Raw genomic sequence first — 20,182 nt, 5'->3', positions numbered from 1 at the left:
GGTTTGTTTTTTGTTTTTTTGAGATGGAGTCTTGCTCCGTCACGTAGGCTGGAGTGCAGTGGTGGTATCTCGGCTCATTGCAACCTCTGCCTCCCAGGTTCAAGCAATTCTCCTGTCTCAGTCTCCCGAGTAGCTGGGACTACAGGCGTGCACCACCATGCCCAGCTAATTTTTGTATTTTTAGTAGAGATGGGGTTTCACCATGTTGGTCAGGCTGGTCTCGAACTCCTGACCTCAGGTTATCCACCCGCCTCAGCCTCCCAAAGTGCTGGGATTACAGGTGTGAACCACCATGCTCAGTGGAAACAGAGGGAATTTAGAATCATTTCACTATTTCCACTGAAAACTTGCTCCACTCCTCCACAATCATTCATTTTCATGGGGGTAGAGGATAGCCGTGGGGAGGCTTGGAGTGATGTATATTTGTCTCCATATCGTAATACTTCCTTCCCATTAAAATGTGGTACCTCCAAATTTGTGATATAGCATTGCAATGTAATCTGGCAATGTACAAAAAGAAAAGGAAATAAATGTTGGTCTGAAGTAGGGTAAATATGACATACAATCAGTGATGTCAGCAGCTATCAAAATTGTAAAACATAATCATGGCTCTTGATTCTAGCATAGTGAAGAGCTGGGTTGATGAACTGTGACCCATGGGCCAAATCCAACCTGATGCCTGTTTTTTGTTTTTGTTTTTGTTTTTGAGATGGAGTCTCGTTCTGTCACCCAGGCTGGGTGCAGTGGTGCGATCTTGGCTCACTGCATGCAACCTCCGCCTCCTGGGTTCAAGTGATTCTCCTGCCTCAGCCTCCTGAGTAGCTGGGACTACAGGTGCATGCCACCACACCCGGCTAATTTTTGTATTTTTTGTAGAGACAGGGTTTCACCATGTTGGCCAGGCTGGTTTCAAACTCCTGAGCTCAAGTGATCTTCCCACCTTGGCCTCCCAAAGTGCTGGGATTACAGGCATGAGCCACCGTGCCCGGCCCCTGATTCCTGTTTTTATTAATAAAGTTTCATGGAAACACAGCCACACCCTTCATTTACATATTGCCTATAGCTGCTTCGTTCTTACAAAGGCAGAGTTGAGTAGTTGCAACAGAGACTATGTATGGCCTGCAAAGCTGAAAATATTTACTATGAAGAAATAGAAAAACTTTACCAATCTCAATTTAAAAATTAAGATGGGCTTTTCACAAGATGGCACCGAAAGCAAAGAAGGAAGCTCCTGCCCTCCTAAAGCCGAAGCCAAAGCGAAGGCTTTAAAGGCCAAGAAGGCAGTGTTGAAAGGTGTCCACAGCCACAAAAAAAATGATCCACACGTCACCACCTTCCAGTGGCCCAAGACACTGCGACTCTGGAGGCAGCCCAAATATCCTCGGAAGAGTGCCCCCAGAAGAAACAAGCTTGACCACTATGCTATTATCAAGTTTCTGCTGACCACTGAGTCGGCCATGAAGAAGATAGGAGACAGCAACACACTTGTGTTCATAGTGGATGTTAAAGCCAACAAGCACCAGATCAAACAGGCTGTGAAGAAGCTCTATGATATTGACATGGCCAAGGTCAACACCCTGATTCAGCCTGATGGAGAGAAGAAGGCATATGTTCCACTGGCTCCTGATTACGATGCTTTGGATGTTGCCAACAAAATTGGGATCATCTAAACTGAGTCCAGCTGGCTAATTCTAAATATATGTATATCTTTTCACATAAAAAAATTAAGATGGAAACCAAAGCAAAGATGAACTATGGAGACAATCTAAGCAGTGATCTTCTGCTATAACATTGGATTGCATTTGTGTCTGCCTTCCCTCTTGCCCCACACCTGCTTTAATTTTTTTTTTTTTCTCTCTCTCTCAGATACTTCTGGGTAAAAGTGACAAGCCAACTGGCAAACCTGCAGAAATTAAATTACATGCAGAAGATGGCCTGGGATGGGAGCAGTGGCTCATGCCTGTAATCCCAGCACTTTGGGAGGCTGAGGCTTAAGGATTGCTTGAGGCTAGGAGTTTGAGACTAGCCTGGGCAACATAGCAAGAGCTCGTCTCTACTAAAAATTCGAAAAAAAAAATGAGCCAGGTGTGGTGGTGTGCACCTGTAGTCCCAGCTACTTAGGAGGCTGAGGTGGGAGGATTGCTTGAGATTGGGAGATTGAGGCTGCAGTGAGCTACGATCACACCACTGCAGTCCAGCCTGGGTGACAGTGAGACTGTCTCTAACAACAACAACAACAAAAGGAAGGTGGCTTAAGATTCTTGTCTATTTCTCTCTTCCCAAAGGATCTGTTGGTTATCTTCACTGTTGAGTTCACAGCACAAGTAGTTCTATGTTTCTGAAACACTGATTCACTTTAATCAGTTCCTAAAATGTTGCTAAATACTGACTAATGGATGTTTCCAACATTTGTAATGCAATTGAAAAGCCGCTAATCAGAAACACAGCAATCAAGTCATTTATCAAATATGAGAAGTCCCTGTTCACAAGACTGTGAATTCTCGTGATTGATTCCATGACTATAAAATAGCATCATGGTTTTTTACATACTCAACTTGCAATGGCATACGCCCCATATTTTGACAATGGGGAAAAAAAGCCCAGTATCTTGTGTCTTCTTTAAATTGATGTTGAATATTCAGAGATTTGAGACTTTCGGGATGCCTGAGTCATATCCAACATTTTACTCAGCAATTTTAAAGAAATAGTGGATTGGAACAAAATATGCAGGATTGACAGCAGTGGACGGAACTTCCACCCAGCCTTGTCAGGGACTCATTTCTCCTGTGTTTCTTTCTGGGTAACTTGACTCAGCTGACACATCTAGGAAGTAAATTGATTTGCTCACCCTTCAGAAGAGCACTGAGAAAAGAATCTGTTTCTCAATGGCTTTTGCAGTAAAAGCTCATCAATTGGGACTCTGGAATAGTTTGGATATAGCAGATCCCTGAGGAGTTCTGTTTTCACAACTCCGACACAGGGTGGATTATCCTGGAGCAGTATGCTATTGAAGGGAGCACGGCTCCCACAGGAGTTTCAATCTCTACTAGAGGTTTTTGTTTTGTTTTGTTTTTTGTTTTGAGACGGAGTCTTACTGTGTCGCCCAGGCTGGAGTGCAGTGGCGTGATCTCGGCTCTCTGCAACCTCCACCTCCTGGGTTCAAGCGATTCTCCTGCCTCAGCCTCCTGAGTAGCTGGGATTACAGGCACCCACCACCATGACCAACTAATTTTTGTATTTTTAGTAGAGATGAGGTTTTGCCATGTTGCTGAGGCTGGTCTCAAACTTCTGACCTCAAGTGATCCACCCGCCTCGGCCTCCCAAAGTCCTGGGATTACAGGCGTGAGCCACCACACCCGGCCTGCTGAGAGTATTAAGACCTTCACTGCGTCACTCCAACACACTTTACACTAAGCGTCCATGCCTTTCTTCTCCTCTCTAGGTGTAATCACCAAAGGCTCCCTGCTGTTTTCTGAGCTTGTGTCCTCAGTCTCAGAAGAGGGATTGGAGGGGGAACCCTGTTACACACAGCAGCATCAACTTAAAATTGCACCTTAGCAGCTCTGTGTGTCAAGGCCTTCCAGTGCTTGTGAAACTGACTTCTCATCCATTGCACCAGCCCATAAGCCTGTACTCCTCATGATCTCACCCCTTCTCCTTCATTTCTCTCTTATCCTCACCACATCCCTTTCAGAACATTCTTGTGAACTTCGAATTCTCATTATGTTTTTAAAAATCAAGATATAGGCCAGGTGCGGTGGCTCACACCTGTAATCCCAGCACTTTGGGAGGCCAAGGTGGGCAGATCACGAGGTCAAGAGATCGAGACCATCCTGGCCAACATGGTGAAACCCTGTCTCTACTAAAAATACAAAAAAATTAGCTGGGCATGGTAGTACGTGCCTGTAGTTCCAGCTACTTGGGAGGCTGAGGCAGGAGATTTGCTTGAACCCAGGAGGTGGAGGTTGCAGTGAGCCGAGATCACACCATTGCACTCCAGCCTGGTGACAGAGCGAGACTCCGTCTCAAAGAAAAAAAGAAATCAAGATATAATCCACATATAAAATTCACTCCTTAAAAGTGCAAAATTCACTGATTTTTAGTATAATTATAACATTGTACAACTATGACTACTCTCTCATCCCAGAACATTCTCATCACCACCAAAAGAAATACCTTACCCATCAGCAGTCACTACCTACCACAGCCTCCCTTCAGCCCTAGGCATCCACCAATCTAGTTTCTGTCTTTATGAATTTATCTATTCTAGATATTTTATATAATAAAGGAAGCTGGGTATTTCATATAATAAAGGGATCTGGGTCACGTAATAAAGGAATATAAAGGAACCATACAATGCATGGCCTTTTGACTGGCTTTCTTCACTCAGCATAATGTTTTCAAAGTTCATGTTGCAGCATATATCTGTACTTCATTAATTTTTATGTGGAATAATATTCCATAGTATGATATAGCATGTTTTATTTGTCCATTCATCAGTTGATGAACATTCATTTAGGTTGTTTCCACTTTTTGGCTCTTATGAATAATGCTGCTATGAACATTTCTATACAAGTTCTAGTGTGAACATGTGTTTTTAATTCTCTTGGATATATAACTAGGAGTGGACTTTTGAGGAACTGCCAAACTGTTTTTAAAAGTGGCTGCACAGGCCAGGCACGGTGGCTCACACCTGTAATCCTAGCACTTTGGGAGGCCAAGGCAGGCAGATCACTTGAGGTGAGGAGTTCGAGACCAGCCTGGGCGACATGGTGAAACCCTTTCTCTACTAAAAATACAAAAATTAGCCAGTCATAGTGTCATGCACCTGTAGTCTCAGCTACTTGGGAGGCCGAGGCAGGAGAATTGCTTGAACCCGGGAGGCGGAGGTTGCAGCGAGCTGAGATCATGCCATTGCATTCCAGCCTGGGTGACAGAGCAAGACTCTGTCTTAAAAAAAAAAAAAAAAAGTGGCTGCATCATCTTACATTCCAACCAGTAATGTATGAGGGTCCCAGTTTCTCCACATCCTCACCAACACTTGTTTTTTGTCTTTTACATTGAAGCCGTCCTAGTGGGTGTGAGGAAGTATCTTGTGGTTTTGATTTACATTTAACAATTGAATTATTTATCCTTTTATTGTTGAGTTGTAAGATTTCTTTATATATTGTGGATGCTAGACCCTTAACAGATATATATGATTTGAAATATCTTCTCCCATTCTGTGGGTTGCCTTTGCACTTTCCTGACAGTGTCCTTTGAAGCACAAAAGTTTTTGATTTTGATGAAGCCCGATTTATCTATTTGTTTCATTTGGTTGTTTGTGCTTTTGGTGTCATATCAAAGAAACCATTGCCTAATTGAAGGTCATGAAGGCTTATGCTTATTTTTCTTTTCTTCTAAGAGTTTTAGAGTTTTAGCTCTTGCATTCAGGACTTTGATTCATTTCAATTACTTTTTGTATATGTTAAGAGATAAGGGTCCAACTGCATGACATTGGTCTGGGCAATTATTTTTTTGAATTTGACTCCAAAATCACGGGCACAGCAAAAATAGACAAATGGGATTACTTCAAACTAAAAAGCTTCTGCACCACAAAGGAAACAACAGAGTGAAGAAACAACCTATAAATTAGGAAAACATATTTACAAACCATACATGTGATAAGGGGTTAATATCCAAAATCTATAAGGAACTCAAACAACTCAATAGCAAGAAAACAAATAATACAGTTAAAAATGGTCAAAGGACTTGAATAAACATTTCTTAAAAGAAGACATACAGGCTGGGTACGGTGGCTCACGCCTGTAATCCCACCACTTTGGGAGGCCGAGGCAGGGGATCACTTGAGCCCAGGAGTTCGAGACCAGCCTGGCCAACATGGTGAAACCCCGTCTCTGCCAAAAACCCATAAAAATTAGCCAGGTGTGGTGACACACACCTGTAGTCCCAGCTACTCAAGTGGCAGGGCACAAGAATCGCTTGATCCCAGGAGGTGAAGGTTGCAGTGAGCTGAGATCATGCCACTGCACTCTAGCCTGGGCAACAGAGAGAGACTCTGTCTCAAAAAAAAGAAAAAAAAAACAGAAGACATACAAATGGCCAACAGCTATATGAAAAAGTGCTCAACATCACTAATCATTAGGGAAATGCAAATTAAAACCACAATGAAATATCACCTCACACCTGTCAGAGTGGCTATTATCAAAAAGATGCAAGATAAATGTTGGCAAGGGTGGAGAAAAGGGACCCCTTGTACACTGTTGATGGGAATATAACTTAGTACGGCCATTATGGAAAATTGTATGAAGATTCCTCAAGAAACTAAAAATAGAATTACCATATGATCCAGTAATCTCTGGGAATATATCCACAGGATTTGAAATCACTATGTCAAAGACATACCTGCACTCCTGTGTTCCTTGCAGCATTATTCACAATAGCCAGGTTTTGAAATCAACCTAAATGTTCATCAGTGGATGAATGGATAAAGAAAATGTGGTATGTACACAATGGAATAATATTTAGCCTTAAAAAACAAGGAAATTCTCTTATTTGCAACAACATGGATGAACCTGGAGGACATTATGCTAAATGTAATAAGTCAAGCACTGAAAGACAAATACTGCATGATTTCACTTGTATATGGAATCTGAAACAATCAAACTCACAGAAGCAGAGAGCAGAAAGGTGGTTGCCAGAGGCTGGGGTTGTGAGAAGAACAGGGAGGTTATGGTCAAAGGGTATAAAGTTTCAGTCAGAAGGAATAGGTTTCGGAGACCAACTGCACAACAGGGTGCCTATAATTAACAATAGTGTATTGTATATTTCAAAATTGCTGAGAGTAAATTTCAAATGTTCTCACCACAAAAAAATGATAAGTATTTGAGGTGATGGGTATGTTAGTAGCTCGATTTAATCATTCCACATTGTATAAATATATCACAAATCTTTGTACTTCATAAATACATACAATTATAATTTCTAAATTTACAGTGAAAAATATATTAACTATGAGTTTTTGTGTATGCCCTTTGTCAGGTGCCCTTCTATTTCTACTTTATTCATTGTTTTTTATCATGGAAGAGTGTTGGGTTTTGTTACATGCTTTTTTCATGTCAGATCATGTGTTTTCGCACTTTATTCCATTAAAGTGTATTACATTGATTGATTTTCATATCAACCAACCTTGTATTCCTGAGATAAATCCCACTTGGTCATAGTACATAAACCTGTTTTTATGTTGCTGTTTTCAGTTTGCTAGTATTATGTTGAGGATTTTTGTTTCTATATTCATAAAGGATATTGGCCTATAGTTTTCTTTTTTGTAATATCTTTGTTATGGTTTTGGTATCATGGTAATACTGGCCTCACAGAGTGAGTTTGGAGGTGTTTCATCTTCTTTTTGTGGAAGAATTTGTGAAGCATTGGTGTTTTTCACTATTTTGCACTGCAATTTAGCTCTTAGCCTCTATTCTAAAAGGTAAAAAGAGGCAAGTGAGAAGGACATTGTGCTTCTAGATGTCATCACTGTGTGATACCTAGATCTATGGCAGCCTCTCTGGGAATATAGTGGGAGATATTCCCAAGTCAACATCCTAAGGGTGGCAGAGGAGAAAGAAGGAAAGAACCCATGTACTTTATGAGTAATTGAATAATTAACCTGGAGCCTCTCTGTCTCCATACCTCGTATGGACATGTCTTCATTGTTGTTTAAGCCTCGTTTGCTTAGGGTTTTAATCATTTGCAGCTGAAAGCATGTCTGATAGTTAATATCATATCCATTGCAACAGGAGCATTTTCTGTTTATTGTCTTCCACTTTCTGTGTCATCAGGCTGAGAACACTAATTGTGCCTACAGAAAAGTCTCCCGAGGGAGAAGTGACAGTCACTGGTTTCTGGGTAAAGTAAACTAATGACAACCTCAAGGTTACATGGAATTCAAGTCTGCCGGAGTCCTCTAGGCTGAACTGAATATTTCAGCATCCTTGAGGGTTAACATTCTTGCCCCTTGTGTGAAGGTAGTTAAAATACAGGACAGATTGGGTTTGGAGAGATGCACAGCGGACCCGAATTGTAACTCATGCACTAACCTTGTGTATGTGCCAGGGTTCTCCAGAGGAATGCAACAAATAACATTCTAAGATGGCCCCCATTCCTGCCTCTGGTGAACATACCCTATATAATCTCCTTCCTTCTTAAGTGTGGATGGGACAATGAATACAATGTTATAAGACAAATGTGAAAGGGTTTTGTAGATATAATCAAGGTCCCAAATCAGCTGATTATGAGGCAATTAAAAGAAAGACCATCCTGGGTGTGCCTGACCTAATCAGGTGAGTCCTTAACTGTCTAGATCCTTTCTGAAGTGATAGATCTGAAGTGGAGAGGGCCCATTGAGGGGACCATGTGTCAAGGGCTTGAAAGCAGCCTCTAGTCACTGAGAATGCTTCCTAGATGATGGCTAGCAAAGAAAATGGGGACCTCAATCATAGAGCCACAGAAAAATGAATTCTGCCATTGACCTGATGGAGCTTGAAGATGGCACTTTTCCTGGTTGAACCTCCACATGAAGATGAATCTGGCTAGCAAATTGATTTCAGCCTTGTGAGACCCTGAGCAGCGAATCCACTTAACATGTGCTGGGCTCCTGGCCTACAGAAACTGTGAGATTATAAATTTGTACTGCTCTAAGATAACTAGGTTTATGGTCATTTGTTATGCAGTGATAGAAAATTAATACAGGTACCATTTCAAATACTGCACCTTTATATTGGAAAAAAAGATAAAGATCAACAAAGAGCAAATTGCAAAAAGTAATGTTTGACAATGCAGAAAATGACAGAGATGAAATGCTCCAGCAAGTTGCCTTTTGTTTTTCTTCATTCAACTTTGTCACTTCTAATGAAACTCCATGGACAAGAGACTGGATTGGGCAGAATTTAGGGGATGCACTTTTATCTTCCTCCAGATGGTTGACCACACATGCTCAGCCCTTGGGAGGCTAGTGCACCTGTGTGGCCCTCGTCCTGGCCCTGGGACAACCTTGGCCAGGGGTAGTCACAATCAGCCCTGGCCTGTACACATTCTGGGGTTCCTTCTGTCAACAAGAAATCTACTCTAGGTGAGACCATCCAAGTTAAAAAGAGTTACAGCTTTGACAGAGAGTACCTACAATAGATGGGACAGATATCTGGTTGAATTGTTTTTCTCTATGGTGTGAGACATGGTTATTTCTTAAAATCTTATAACCCAGTAGAAATTATTTGGGCGGATCAGTTTGCTACGCAGCCCCACTTGTGCTATGACCAGTTTTGGCATCAGAGTAGTTAGGGATAGCAGGAAGATCATGTCCCATCTACAAGTGACTAAATTATTTATAAATTGATTTTTAAAAGTGATCAAAACTGCCGACCTTTTATTAACCTTAGAGAAGAAGTTTTTGGGATTATTTTTTAATGTCATGTATCTGTACAGAACTATTTTCTTTTCTTTCTTTGGCTTTGATGGGATCAAAGGTAGTCGTGAGAATTTCTAGCTTGCGAGACAATGGAAAATGAGAAGAGAAGTGCATACCTTTTTTGTTGTTGCACTGACAATGAAAATGAGAATCAGATGGAGGGCTTTTTTTTTTTTTTTCAAATTTAAAAAATGTCCAGTCATTTGTACAAATGCTTTAAAAGCCTTGAGATTTTAGGAATGTTGTATTTGCAATTATTCTCCTTTAATAATTAATTACTAATATGTTTTAATCACTGAGAACCTTGTTTTGATCATTAAGAATTTACAATGTAAAGATTATTTCAAGGTCAAATTTCAGATGTTAATCATCGTAATGCATGTAAATCTCTGCTGAATTCAGTTTAAAAATAAAAAGTAAATCATTAATTCGAACTGGCATACTTACTGGAAATTGTCTTTTATTTTTCTTTGCTGTGGTTCAAGGTCATTTCTTTAATCAAACCTCAGAGTTGGATATAGAGTCATCAAAAGAAAAATCATTCTTCTTCCTCTCTGTTTCCCTAAAAATAAAACAGTCACAGGAGACCTTTCCTTTTTTCTTAATTGTTCTCATCTCATCTTTAATTATTGCTGCTGCTGTTATGTGTTTATGTTTCCCTTTTTTTTTTTTTTAAGTTTTGAGGGTAGATCGTGTCACTGGGCATAAGATACTGAGAAATCAGGTAGCTTCACTGGCTGGTAGGGGACTTTGGCTTTTGAAACGTCACAGGTTGTCTTCCTTTGGATGTAATGGACGTCCTGATGACCCAAGCCATCTGCTTAGCTGTGTTCTGACCAGGGCCTTGGGGATATGGATGACCAGCATGGGTTCTAGAGTGGGCTTCCCCAGGTTTGAGTCCTCAGCACCACTTATTAGTTCTGTGACTGTGGAAAGTTTCCATCCATCCTGTGCTCCACCTCCTCATCTGTAAAATGGGGACAAGAAAAGCACCAATTACTTAATTAGCCAATTAATTAACTAGAGATGGTGTTGCCCGGCCACTCAGGCTAGTGCACAGCAGTGAGATCATAGCTCACTGCAACCTCAATCTCCTGAGCTCAAGGCACCCTCGTGCCTCAGCCTCCAGAGTAGCTGGGTCTACAGGCATGAGCTACTGCATCTGGCCAGGTAATCTATTTAAGTCATGCTACAGAGAAAATGTAACTCTTTACTTTGTTTTCTTTTCTTTATTTTTCAAACGGAGTCTTGCTCTGTCCCCCAGGCTGGAGTACAATGGTGCAATCTTGGCTCACTGCAACCTCCACCTCTCAGGTTCAAGCGATTCTCCTGGCTCAGCCTCCCGAATAGCTGGGATTACAGGTGTGAGCCACCACGCCTTTACTTTGATCTGGTCTTCTCCTGAACCCACTCCACAGGTTATTGGGTGAAATATGACTTCTAATCCCATCCAGTTTAAATCTTAGTCTCATCCAATTTAATTTAAAAAGTCCCCGTTGAATTTACATAGCTTCTTTTGGTAACAGCCCAAAGAGAAACGTGCTCAAAGCGCTGCCCCTTGTGTTTGTCCCTAAAATGTTGCAGGGTGTGTGGTGAGGTTGCGTGTTTACACAGCTTCCCTCCCATGCTGATTCTCCTGTCTGTAACTGGTGAACTTCTGGTCTGCTCTTTGGGCTCAGGCACTATCTCGGGGACACATCTGCTATCTCTCCCTGGCTGGCTTTTGCTACCTGCAGACCCCAGGCTGGGATCCACAAGGCCAGGGAGGTACTTGGCTTACTGCCTCTCAGCTCAGGGTCTCTGCCATGGGAGAATGAAGTGGCCTGGGACAGCTGATCTTCAAGGTTTCCTTTGAAATGTTTTTGCCTTTTGTTTTTAAAGAGTTTTAGAGACAGGGTCTTGCTCTATTGCCCAAGCTGGAGTGCAGCAGTGTGATCATAGCTCACTGTAACCTTCAACTCCTGGGCTCAAGTGATTTTCCCACCTTTGCCTCCTGAGTAGTTGGGACTACACGTATGCACCGGCACTCCTGGCTAATTTTTCATTTTTTTGTAGTGATAGGGTCTTGCTATGTTGCCCAGACTGATCTCAAACTCCTTGCCTCACACGATCCTCCTGCCTCAGCCTCCCAAAGTGCTGTGATTACAGGCGTGCCACCGTCCCCAGCCCAGACTGCTTTTTGGGCTGTCGAATTTGCTAGGACATGTCCAAGCTCTGGATTGGTATATGGGGCAGCCTGTTAGGTTGCTCTTTCTATAACCTGACACATGGGGAAAAACAGGATATACTCATTGAAAAACAGGACACCTGTTGGCTTGGCTTGACCTCCTGGCTTCAGGTTCCCATTTTCCCACTTTACCCCTGGCATCTTTCCTCCTGGCATCTCCATCCCCATTTTTGCTACTTTACCACTTCTTGTTGGTGAACCGCTGAACAGTTTTTATAAACATTTCCTGTTTTAGTCTTCCACGCCTGGCTCTTGATATGCCAAGTGGAGAAGAAAAGCTGGACATTCTTTCTCAGGTCACCAGCCCAGCCTGAAAGACTGGCTCTTCCTGCAACATCGTTCTCTTCAGTGCATGAAGGAGAATCTCACGTTGGTCTATCTCCTTGCATTCTTTCTGTATTCCTTATGTTTCCACTAGGCAGAGGGATGTCTCCAAGATCAGAGCAAAGAGAAACTCTGCCAAAGAGAAAAGCACGTTAATGCTTTCTGCAAGGCTCTTGGATCGGTTGGAACCCTGAGAGCGCGCCAACAAGCAAAACAAGGCGGTGTGGAGCAACACACTGTTTTAGTGAGCTCCTGGGTGCAGATGGGCTGAGGCCTAAAATGGCGTCAGCCCCAAATGAGCATGGGGCAGGAATTTTATAGTCTCCTGTAAACAGGAAGTATCTCAGTCTGATGTAACTGCTACGCGGTAGACAGACGGCCTCTCTCTCGGTCTCCAAGGGGTGCACGTCTTCCCGCCAGCTCTCCTCCTGCTTCTGCTGTCTTGCTGACGCATGCTGCGCCTTGGGACTAGGCCTGAGAAGAGAGGAGGAGTTATTCACATACCACCGCCAGACCCCACCACCCCCGCACCCCTTCCTCCGCCCCCCCGACTCCCCCCTCCCCCTGCCTCCCCCTCCCCACTTTCCCCTGCCCCCCTCTCCCCCTTCCCTGCCTCCCCCTCCCCCTTTCCCCTGCCTCCCCCTCCCCCCTTTCCCTGCCTCCCCTGCCTCCCCCTCCCCCTTTCCCCTGCCTCCCCTGCCTCCCCCTCCCCCTTTCCCCTGCCTCCCCCTGCCTCCCCCTCCCCCGCCTCCCCCTCCGCCGCCTCCCCCCGCTGCCTCCCCCCTCACCTCCCCCCGCCTCCTCCCCCCGCCTCCTCCCCCCCGCCTCCTCCCCCCCGCCTCCCCCCACCTCCCCCCACCTCCCCCCGCCTGCTCCCTCCCGCCTCCTCCCCCCCACCTGCCCCCCCGCCTCCTCCCCCCCGCCTCCTCCCCACTGCCTCCTCCCCCCACCACCTCCTCCCCCACCGCTGCCTCCCCCACTGCGTCCCCCACTGCCTCCCCCACTGCCTCCCCCACTGCCTCCCCCACTGCCTCCCCCACTGCCTCCCCCGTCCCCCTCCTGCCCCCACCACCGGCACCAGCTTCCAAGCCCCGGGTAAAGTCTTTCACTTTCTAAACTGCTGCCCTTCTAGTGCTGATGCTGGACTGAAGCTTCCTGCAGGCTGGGATCCTGTCTGCCTGTCTCGCAATGTGTTCCCAGGACCAGGCATAGTTTCTGGTAAAAACTCAAGGAATATTTGTTGAATGAATTAATGAATGAATAATGATGATAATTCATACCAGTGTTGCCTATAAATAAGCATATGGTGAACCCAGTGAACAAGTCATTTTCACTTGGAAATTGGACATCAATATAATATTTTATACTGCTCACTGTAAATATTCCTTACTGAAGTAAAATGCCATCAGGTTACCAGTAAGAGAATGTAGTTAATGTTCCTATATTTTGCTTTTTTGGGTCAATCATTTGGTAACAGCAATTAGAAAAGAAATTGGAGAGTACAGGGCCTGTCTGTGGAAGTTCTTCAGAACCTCAGTGCCATTGTCAAGAGAAAATGACCTGAGTTTTTCACACTTTAGAGGAGGTGTTAACAATGAGTGCTTTCCCAATTCGATGCCATCACCAGCCATATTTGTGTTGAATCAGGTGCCTTATGGTAAAATATGTCATAAGTATACAAATATTTTTCCTAAAAAGTCTGTACTATGCACTATTTCTTTTTGTGTTTCACTCACAACTATGTCTTCTTTTCTATCATCACACTTGGCTAATGATTGTTAGTAGATATTAGTCACCATAACTCTCCAGCTTTGGAGAAGCTTAAAGAGAAAACTTCCTGGCTCACGCCTGTAATCCCAGCACTTTGGGAGGCTGAGAGGGCAGATCACCTGAGGTCAGCAGTTCGAGACCAGCCTGACCAACATGGAGAAACCTAGTCTCTACTGAAAATACAAAATTAGCCAGCCGTGGGGGCGCATGCCTGTAATCCCAGCTACTCGGGAGGCTGAGGCAGGAGAATCGCTTGAACCTGGGAGGTGGAGGCTGCAGTGAGCTGAGATCGCGCCATTGCACTCCAGCCTGGGCAATAAGACCGAGACTCCGTCTCAAAAAACAAACAAACAAATAAAAAACAAAAAAAGGGAGACAAGTTCCATGGGAGGTGGCACGCATTGGATGAAAGTGTAGTTATATAAAGAAATATGACTTAAAAGAAAATAATCCAATGCTGGACGCAAGGAGAAAATAATAAAGGATAAAAAGATAAATGGGAAACCTGAGCTAATGGTATTGGTTAGGCTAAGAAGGCACCTGCATATTTTCACCTTGATGGTGTCAGTTGTGGAGTGCCTGGTAGAAGTGTTGTGAGCTGCCAGAAAGGCTGTGCACTATACTCTTCAGAAAAATCTGTCAGTAGGGATGAGTTAAATCTGTCGTGGGCATGTAGTTTAACACAATTTAGGACAATTTAGTTCCAGGACCTTACGTCTCCCTTAAATGATCATATGTTATAGACTGCCTCTTGGCCCATTTGCAAAAGAGGTATTTGTTAGCCCATTTGCAAAAGAGGTATTTTACGTTAGCCCATTTGCAAAAGAGGTATTTGTCAATCCTCATGGAGTTTTATAGTCATGTACCTTGACGAAGGAAAATATTAAGAACCATAGGCCAATGGCGATTTAGTGCCAGAAACCAGAAATCTCCATCAGCTAGTCACTTTTGATGATTTACACAGATTTTACACATGTTGGACTAAGTGCCTTCTGAATTATGTTTCACTGTTTATAAAACAGTAATTGCTTTTAAGTTTAGCAGCAGCAGATTTTTGGATCATAAGGATATTGAGTGAAAAGCTCTCATACCTTATTTATTAAATGCTGTATCCACATTTTTTTTCTCCCATCAGAAGCTAAATACAAGTGGTTTCTAAGACGTGTATTTTGACATACTTTATCATTTGGGTATAAAATGAATGTCCAAGCGTTTCTGATTGAATGGAAGTCCCTTTCAATTATATAAAAAAGTAAAGACTAGAAATAGTATCATCTTCTCCCATGCATATGGGATTTTATTATATATATAGTTGATTTATTTTAGAGGTGTGGTTTAACCCGTGGTATTTGTACATTGATATATTATGGATCAAGTTGTAACAGAGTAATACCTTAAACCCCTCCACCATTCTACAGATTTTTATTTTATTTTATTTTATTTTATTTTATTTTTTTTTGAGACGGAGTCTCGCTCTGTCGCCCAGGCTGGAGTGCAGTGGCCTAATCTCAGCTCACTGCAAGCTCCGCCTCCTGGGTTCACACCATTCTCCTGCCTCAGATTTTATTTTATTTTTGAGACGGAGTCTTGCCCTGTCACCCAGGCTGGAGTGCAGTGGTGTGATCACGGCTCACTACAGCTTCCTCCTCCCCAGCTCAAGAAATCCTCCCACCTCAACCTCTTGAGTAGCTGGGCCCACAGGTGCATGGCACCATGCCTGGACAATTTGTTTTAGGTTTTTGGTAGAGATGAGGTCTCACTATGTTGTCCAGGCTGGTCTTGAACTCCTGGGCTCAAGCAGTCTTCCTGCCTCGACCTCCCAAAGTGCTCACATTACAGGTGTGAGCCGCCACACCGGCCTCTTCAGAGTCTTAATAGTTGACTCTGTTAATATTTCTGGGTTATCCTCTATCATGAACTGAATTGTATTGTCACAGAATTCATGTTGAAGTCCTAACCCCCCAATGTGACTGCATTTGGGAAAAGAGCATTTAAGAAGATAATTAAGATTAAATGTGGTCATAAGGGTGGTGTCCTCATAAGAAGGCAGTGGGCCAGGGGTGGTGGCTCACGCCTGTAATCCCAGCACTTTGGGAGGCTGAGGTGGGTGGATCATGAGGTCAGGAGTTCGAGACCAGCCTGACCAACATGGTGTAACCCCGTCTCTACTAAAAATACAAAAATTAGCCGGGCGTGGTGGTGCGCGCCTGTAATCCCAGCTACTCAGGAGGCTGAGGCGGGATAATCATTTGAACCTGGGAGGCGGAGGTTGCAGTGAGCTGAGATCACACCATTGCACTCCAGTCTGGGTGACAGAGTGAGACTCTGTCTAAAAAAAAAAAAAGAAAGGAGTGACACCAGGGTGTACATGCACAAAGGGGTGACCTTGCAAAGATGCAGCGAGAAGGTGTCTATCAGCAAGCCAAGGATAGAGTCCGCAGGAGGAAACAAACCCGTGGACACCTTGATCTTGGACTTTCAGTCTCCAGAACTGTGAGAAAATTAATGTCTGTTGTTGAAGCCCCCTAGTCTATGGTATGTTGTTATGGCAGCCTCAGCAAACTAACAGATCCTCTTTCTAAGGAAGTAAGAATTGGGCCACAGTTGAAAATCCAAGGACTCAGGAAATGCCAACAGATCAAAGCCACTGTGCATTTAATACCTTACCCTATTGAAAACACCTTTTCCTTCCAGTCATTTGAATAATAAAAAAAACCCACTGGAATTGGAATGATCAAAGTGAGTATATGTAAAAGCCAAGAGGTAGAAGGAAGTTTGTCTTCTAAGGTGGGTGAGAAACCTAGAACTGTTAGCACTGCCTGGCAGGCTCTGCGGGGTCCCCTTCAGTTGTCCTCAAATAACTAGTTATTGGTTTGTTCAGCAAGTGCTACATATATGACTGATGCAGAGATTCCAAACCTACGTAAAGGCAAGCGTAGAAAAAGCGCAAATGAGAAATTATTATGGAAAAATCAGAGAAAATCCATAAAGGGTCTTCTTTAGTCTATGCTGCTACTCTCAGTGAGCACATCCGTTGTGATAGGAGTGGTCAAGACACAGTTGGAGACAAGCGTGCTTCCTGGAAGCCTGAAGTCAAATGCACCAGGCCATCCTGCTGACCAACCCCTTCACAAGTGTTCACAAGCATTCACTCATTAGCCTCCCAACACTCCCAAGAAGGCGCTGAGCATCTTCGTCCTCATTTTTCCTACTTTACCGCTTCTTGTCTGGTGAACTGCTGAGAGGCTCAGCAAATTGCCCAGTATTGGCTCCCAATAAGACTCCTCCACACCCTGCAGCATCGAGCTAGATTCCCCACCCCCACCGAAGTGTCTTCTGGACGCTGCAAATCCCACAGTCAGTCCATTTACCTGTAGCTCTGCAAATCTGGTCCTATTCCCAAAACAACATTACTTGATATTTAAGAAGCGACCGGAATTCTTACTTATTTTTACTTGCAATTTCAAGGCTTTTTCCTTTCTCCAAATCTCCTTGGGCTATAAATTAATCTTAGTCAAAACATGCTTTTAAGAGAAGGGGACTCAAAGTGGGACAACGACTTGTTCTTTTTGAAATTGCAGATAATTTAACAGGGAATAACCTTTGAAGAGGAAATATGACCTGCGCAGAACATCGCAGTGGGATTTAAGGAGGCTCTATGTCTGAAAGCCTCATCTCAAAGAAAGCAGGTATTTGGTTTCAAATTATCAAAACAGCCTTGTACTCTTCTTGGAGTTATTTTGACATCCAAATAATAGTTCTGGCATTTCTTTCACAGTGTAAATCAATAACATTGACTTAGTGCATTCTTTCCTCTTAGTTTCATTCCTTACTCTTTTATAAACTTAAATCAAGTATTAATGATTATTTTAAGCCTTAGCTTAGGTTTGGTATCTTGCCACTTAGTGATGCAGGAGGCACCTCCCCCCTCTCCCCTTCCTTTTACCAGTTGCCCAGCTCTTCCAGAATATTCTCTTCTTGGGATAAAGACTACATTCATCGTCAAAGGCAGATAAGTAGATTTAGTGGTCGCCTTTGACACATCTCTTTTTCTTCTTTTCCAGTTCTCACAGTCTTAGAATGCAACACCTTTCTCCTTTTTTTCTTTAATCACAGCCTCTTATCATGAATTCCTCCGTGGTCTCTCCCCAGGGTTTCTGAAGGATGACCTCAGACAGCTGATGCTTGTTGCAGTGGCACTTCTTGGGCCTCACCCCAGACCCAAAGAATTGGAATCTCTGGGGATGAGGACCTAGATGGTGCAGTTTTAACAAGCACACAGAGATGCTTATGGCATGAACATGTGGGAAGCCCTACCTCACACCTTCCTGGCTTTCCAATTCCCACCATTCCAGTTAAACTCAAAGTAGTTATTGAATTCTTACATGCGAACTTCTGATATGGATATTACTACATTTTCAAAAATATTCACACAAGCTCCAAAGTCCTCGTGATTGACCTTCAGACTCTGCAGGATGCGGGGGTAGTATAGTGGGGAGGGGGCAGAGAGACATAAAAGGGGGTGGGAGGGGCTTGGAGGTCAGTCTAACCTAGGTTACATTTCCAATCCAGCTGCGTAACTAGCTGAATGACCTTCGGTGACTGATTTCATTTTGTGAAACTCAGATTTCTCTAAGTGGGGGTGATAATCAATCATGCAGAATTGTTTCAGGGCTGTTTAGGCGGATTAAATGAAAGAATGCATGTAGAGTTAGGAGGTGCTACTATGTGACAATTTTTTTTTTTTTTTTGGGATGGAGTCTCGCTCTGTTGCTCAGGCTGGAGTGCCGTGGTGTGGTCTTGGCTCACTGCAACCTCTGCCTCCCGGGTTCAAGTGAGTCTCCTGCTTCAGTCTCCTGAGTAGGGATTACAGGCACCTGCCTGCTAATCCTGCTAATTTTTTGTCTTTTTAATAGAGATGGAATTTCACCAAGTCGGCCAGGTTTGTCTCGAAATCCTGACCTCAGATGATCCACCGGCCTCGGCCTTCCAAAGTGGTGGGATTACAGGCGTGAGCCAGCGCGCCCAGCCTATGTGACAACTTTTATTGCTCTTTAGTTTATTTCTTTTGTCTTTTTCATTCCTATACTTCTATTTCTTGGTTGTCTTAGTTCCTTGTCTTTTTTCCGTATTATCCTCTTGGAGAACTTTAAGGTCTTATCTTAGCATCTTCTTTTTCAGAAACTCCTCTCTAAAGTGATTTCAGCTTATTCATACCTTTTATTCTTGACCTTGTTAGGTTAACTGTGTAGAAATCCCTCAGGCGGGGAGTACCCAGTAGGTATCTGCTGTTTTGGTGTGTTTAGCACTTCTTCCTCCAGTAACAGTACCTCTCTTCACCTTTGAGGTCCTGCTGATCCTCCCCTAACATGTGTGGTTGTGGGGGGCTGGCTAGTTGAACGGGCACCTGACGCAGGGTGTGCCGCTTATGGTGCCACATCCTTCCCACCATGGTGATTGGTCCTGGAGTTGTCAGGTAATGCAAACGGGGCCAATCAGCGTCGTTCCCCGTAGTTTTCTACATTGGACTTGTTGGTAGAACTCACTTTTGTTTCTGGAGCTCCAAGTCCCCTTAGAGCTCTAAGACTTCTTTGGTCTGCTGATACTTGCTTGGGGCGGTGGGGTGGGGGCAGCAGTGAAAGTGGGGATGGAAGGCAGCCTCTGTTGCCTCCTGGACTTTAGGTGTGCTGGGGCTTACCCCTCTCTTGCCACTAGGGAAACACCTTCCAATCTCTGCTTTTCTGGAGGCTCTCCCTCTTCAGAGATGCTGGGTGCTGGCTCCCAAGAATTTACAGCTCTCTTAATTGTTTGTATTGTACATCCTTTTTCTTCCCCAAATCATGTACACACTGTCAATGTGGTTGAGCCTGCGGGCAGCATCCAGGCAGAGTCGTACCTAGAATTACCGTTTCCCTCTATCCCACAGGTCCTGTTGGTGAATCTGACACATCAGGTTCAACCTTTATCCAGCACAGTAGACTCTGTCCCAGGGACTGTCACAGTCTCCTCTATTCCCACCTTCTGTGGGTTTCCCCTACTTGGCACTGTTCTACCTGCTCCTGGGCTCAACAGAGATTCCAGTAATTTGGGGGGAGGTTTCTGGACCCCATGATAATTAGTGGATGCCATGCATGTGGGTGGGTCTTTCACCTCCACAAGCTTCATCTACAGCCTAGACAAGATTCCTGCTGCACATATCATTAGAACTGTGCAAAAGTGTGTACACAACATTCAAGTATGGGAATAGTTAATAATTGAGGGATCATTAGTGGGTGCAAATTCAACAATTTCAATTCTATCGAATTGGTGAAAGTTTCAATGGGATGTGGTAGAAATAGGAGGAGGCAGGAATCAAGGTCCACATATAATTCTTTTGTCTCTGCCATTGAGTAGCTATGACT

At 43.8% G+C, this 20,182-nt stretch overlaps 1 protein-coding gene and 1 pseudogene across 4 annotated transcripts in view; both read left to right on the top strand.

Moving 5' to 3' along the window:
• The window catches only part of SETD4 (SET domain containing 4), a 77,405-nt gene that overhangs the window by 46,347 nt on the left and 10,876 nt on the right, over positions 1–20,182 (top strand). For 2 of the 4 annotated variants that reach the window (XM_055105243.2, XM_034947973.3), the window contains one exon: positions 7,836–9,894. The exons of 1 other annotated variant lie outside the window; for it this stretch is intronic. In XM_055105243.2, the coding sequence (XP_054961218.1) occupies positions 7,836–7,916 (81 nt within the window). In that variant the 3' untranslated portion in view covers positions 7,917–9,894. One more of the 4 variants, XM_034947971.3, reaches the window with a different exon arrangement.
• Positions 1,189–1,716, top strand: LOC134729735 (large ribosomal subunit protein uL23-like; annotated as a pseudogene).

Source organism: Pan paniscus, chromosome 22 (genome assembly GCF_029289425.2).
Source record: "Pan paniscus chromosome 22, NHGRI_mPanPan1-v2.0_pri, whole genome shotgun sequence".
NCBI classification, from domain to species: domain Eukaryota; kingdom Metazoa; phylum Chordata; class Mammalia; order Primates; family Hominidae; genus Pan; species Pan paniscus.
This window is presented reverse-complemented; position numbering and strand designations above follow the sequence as displayed.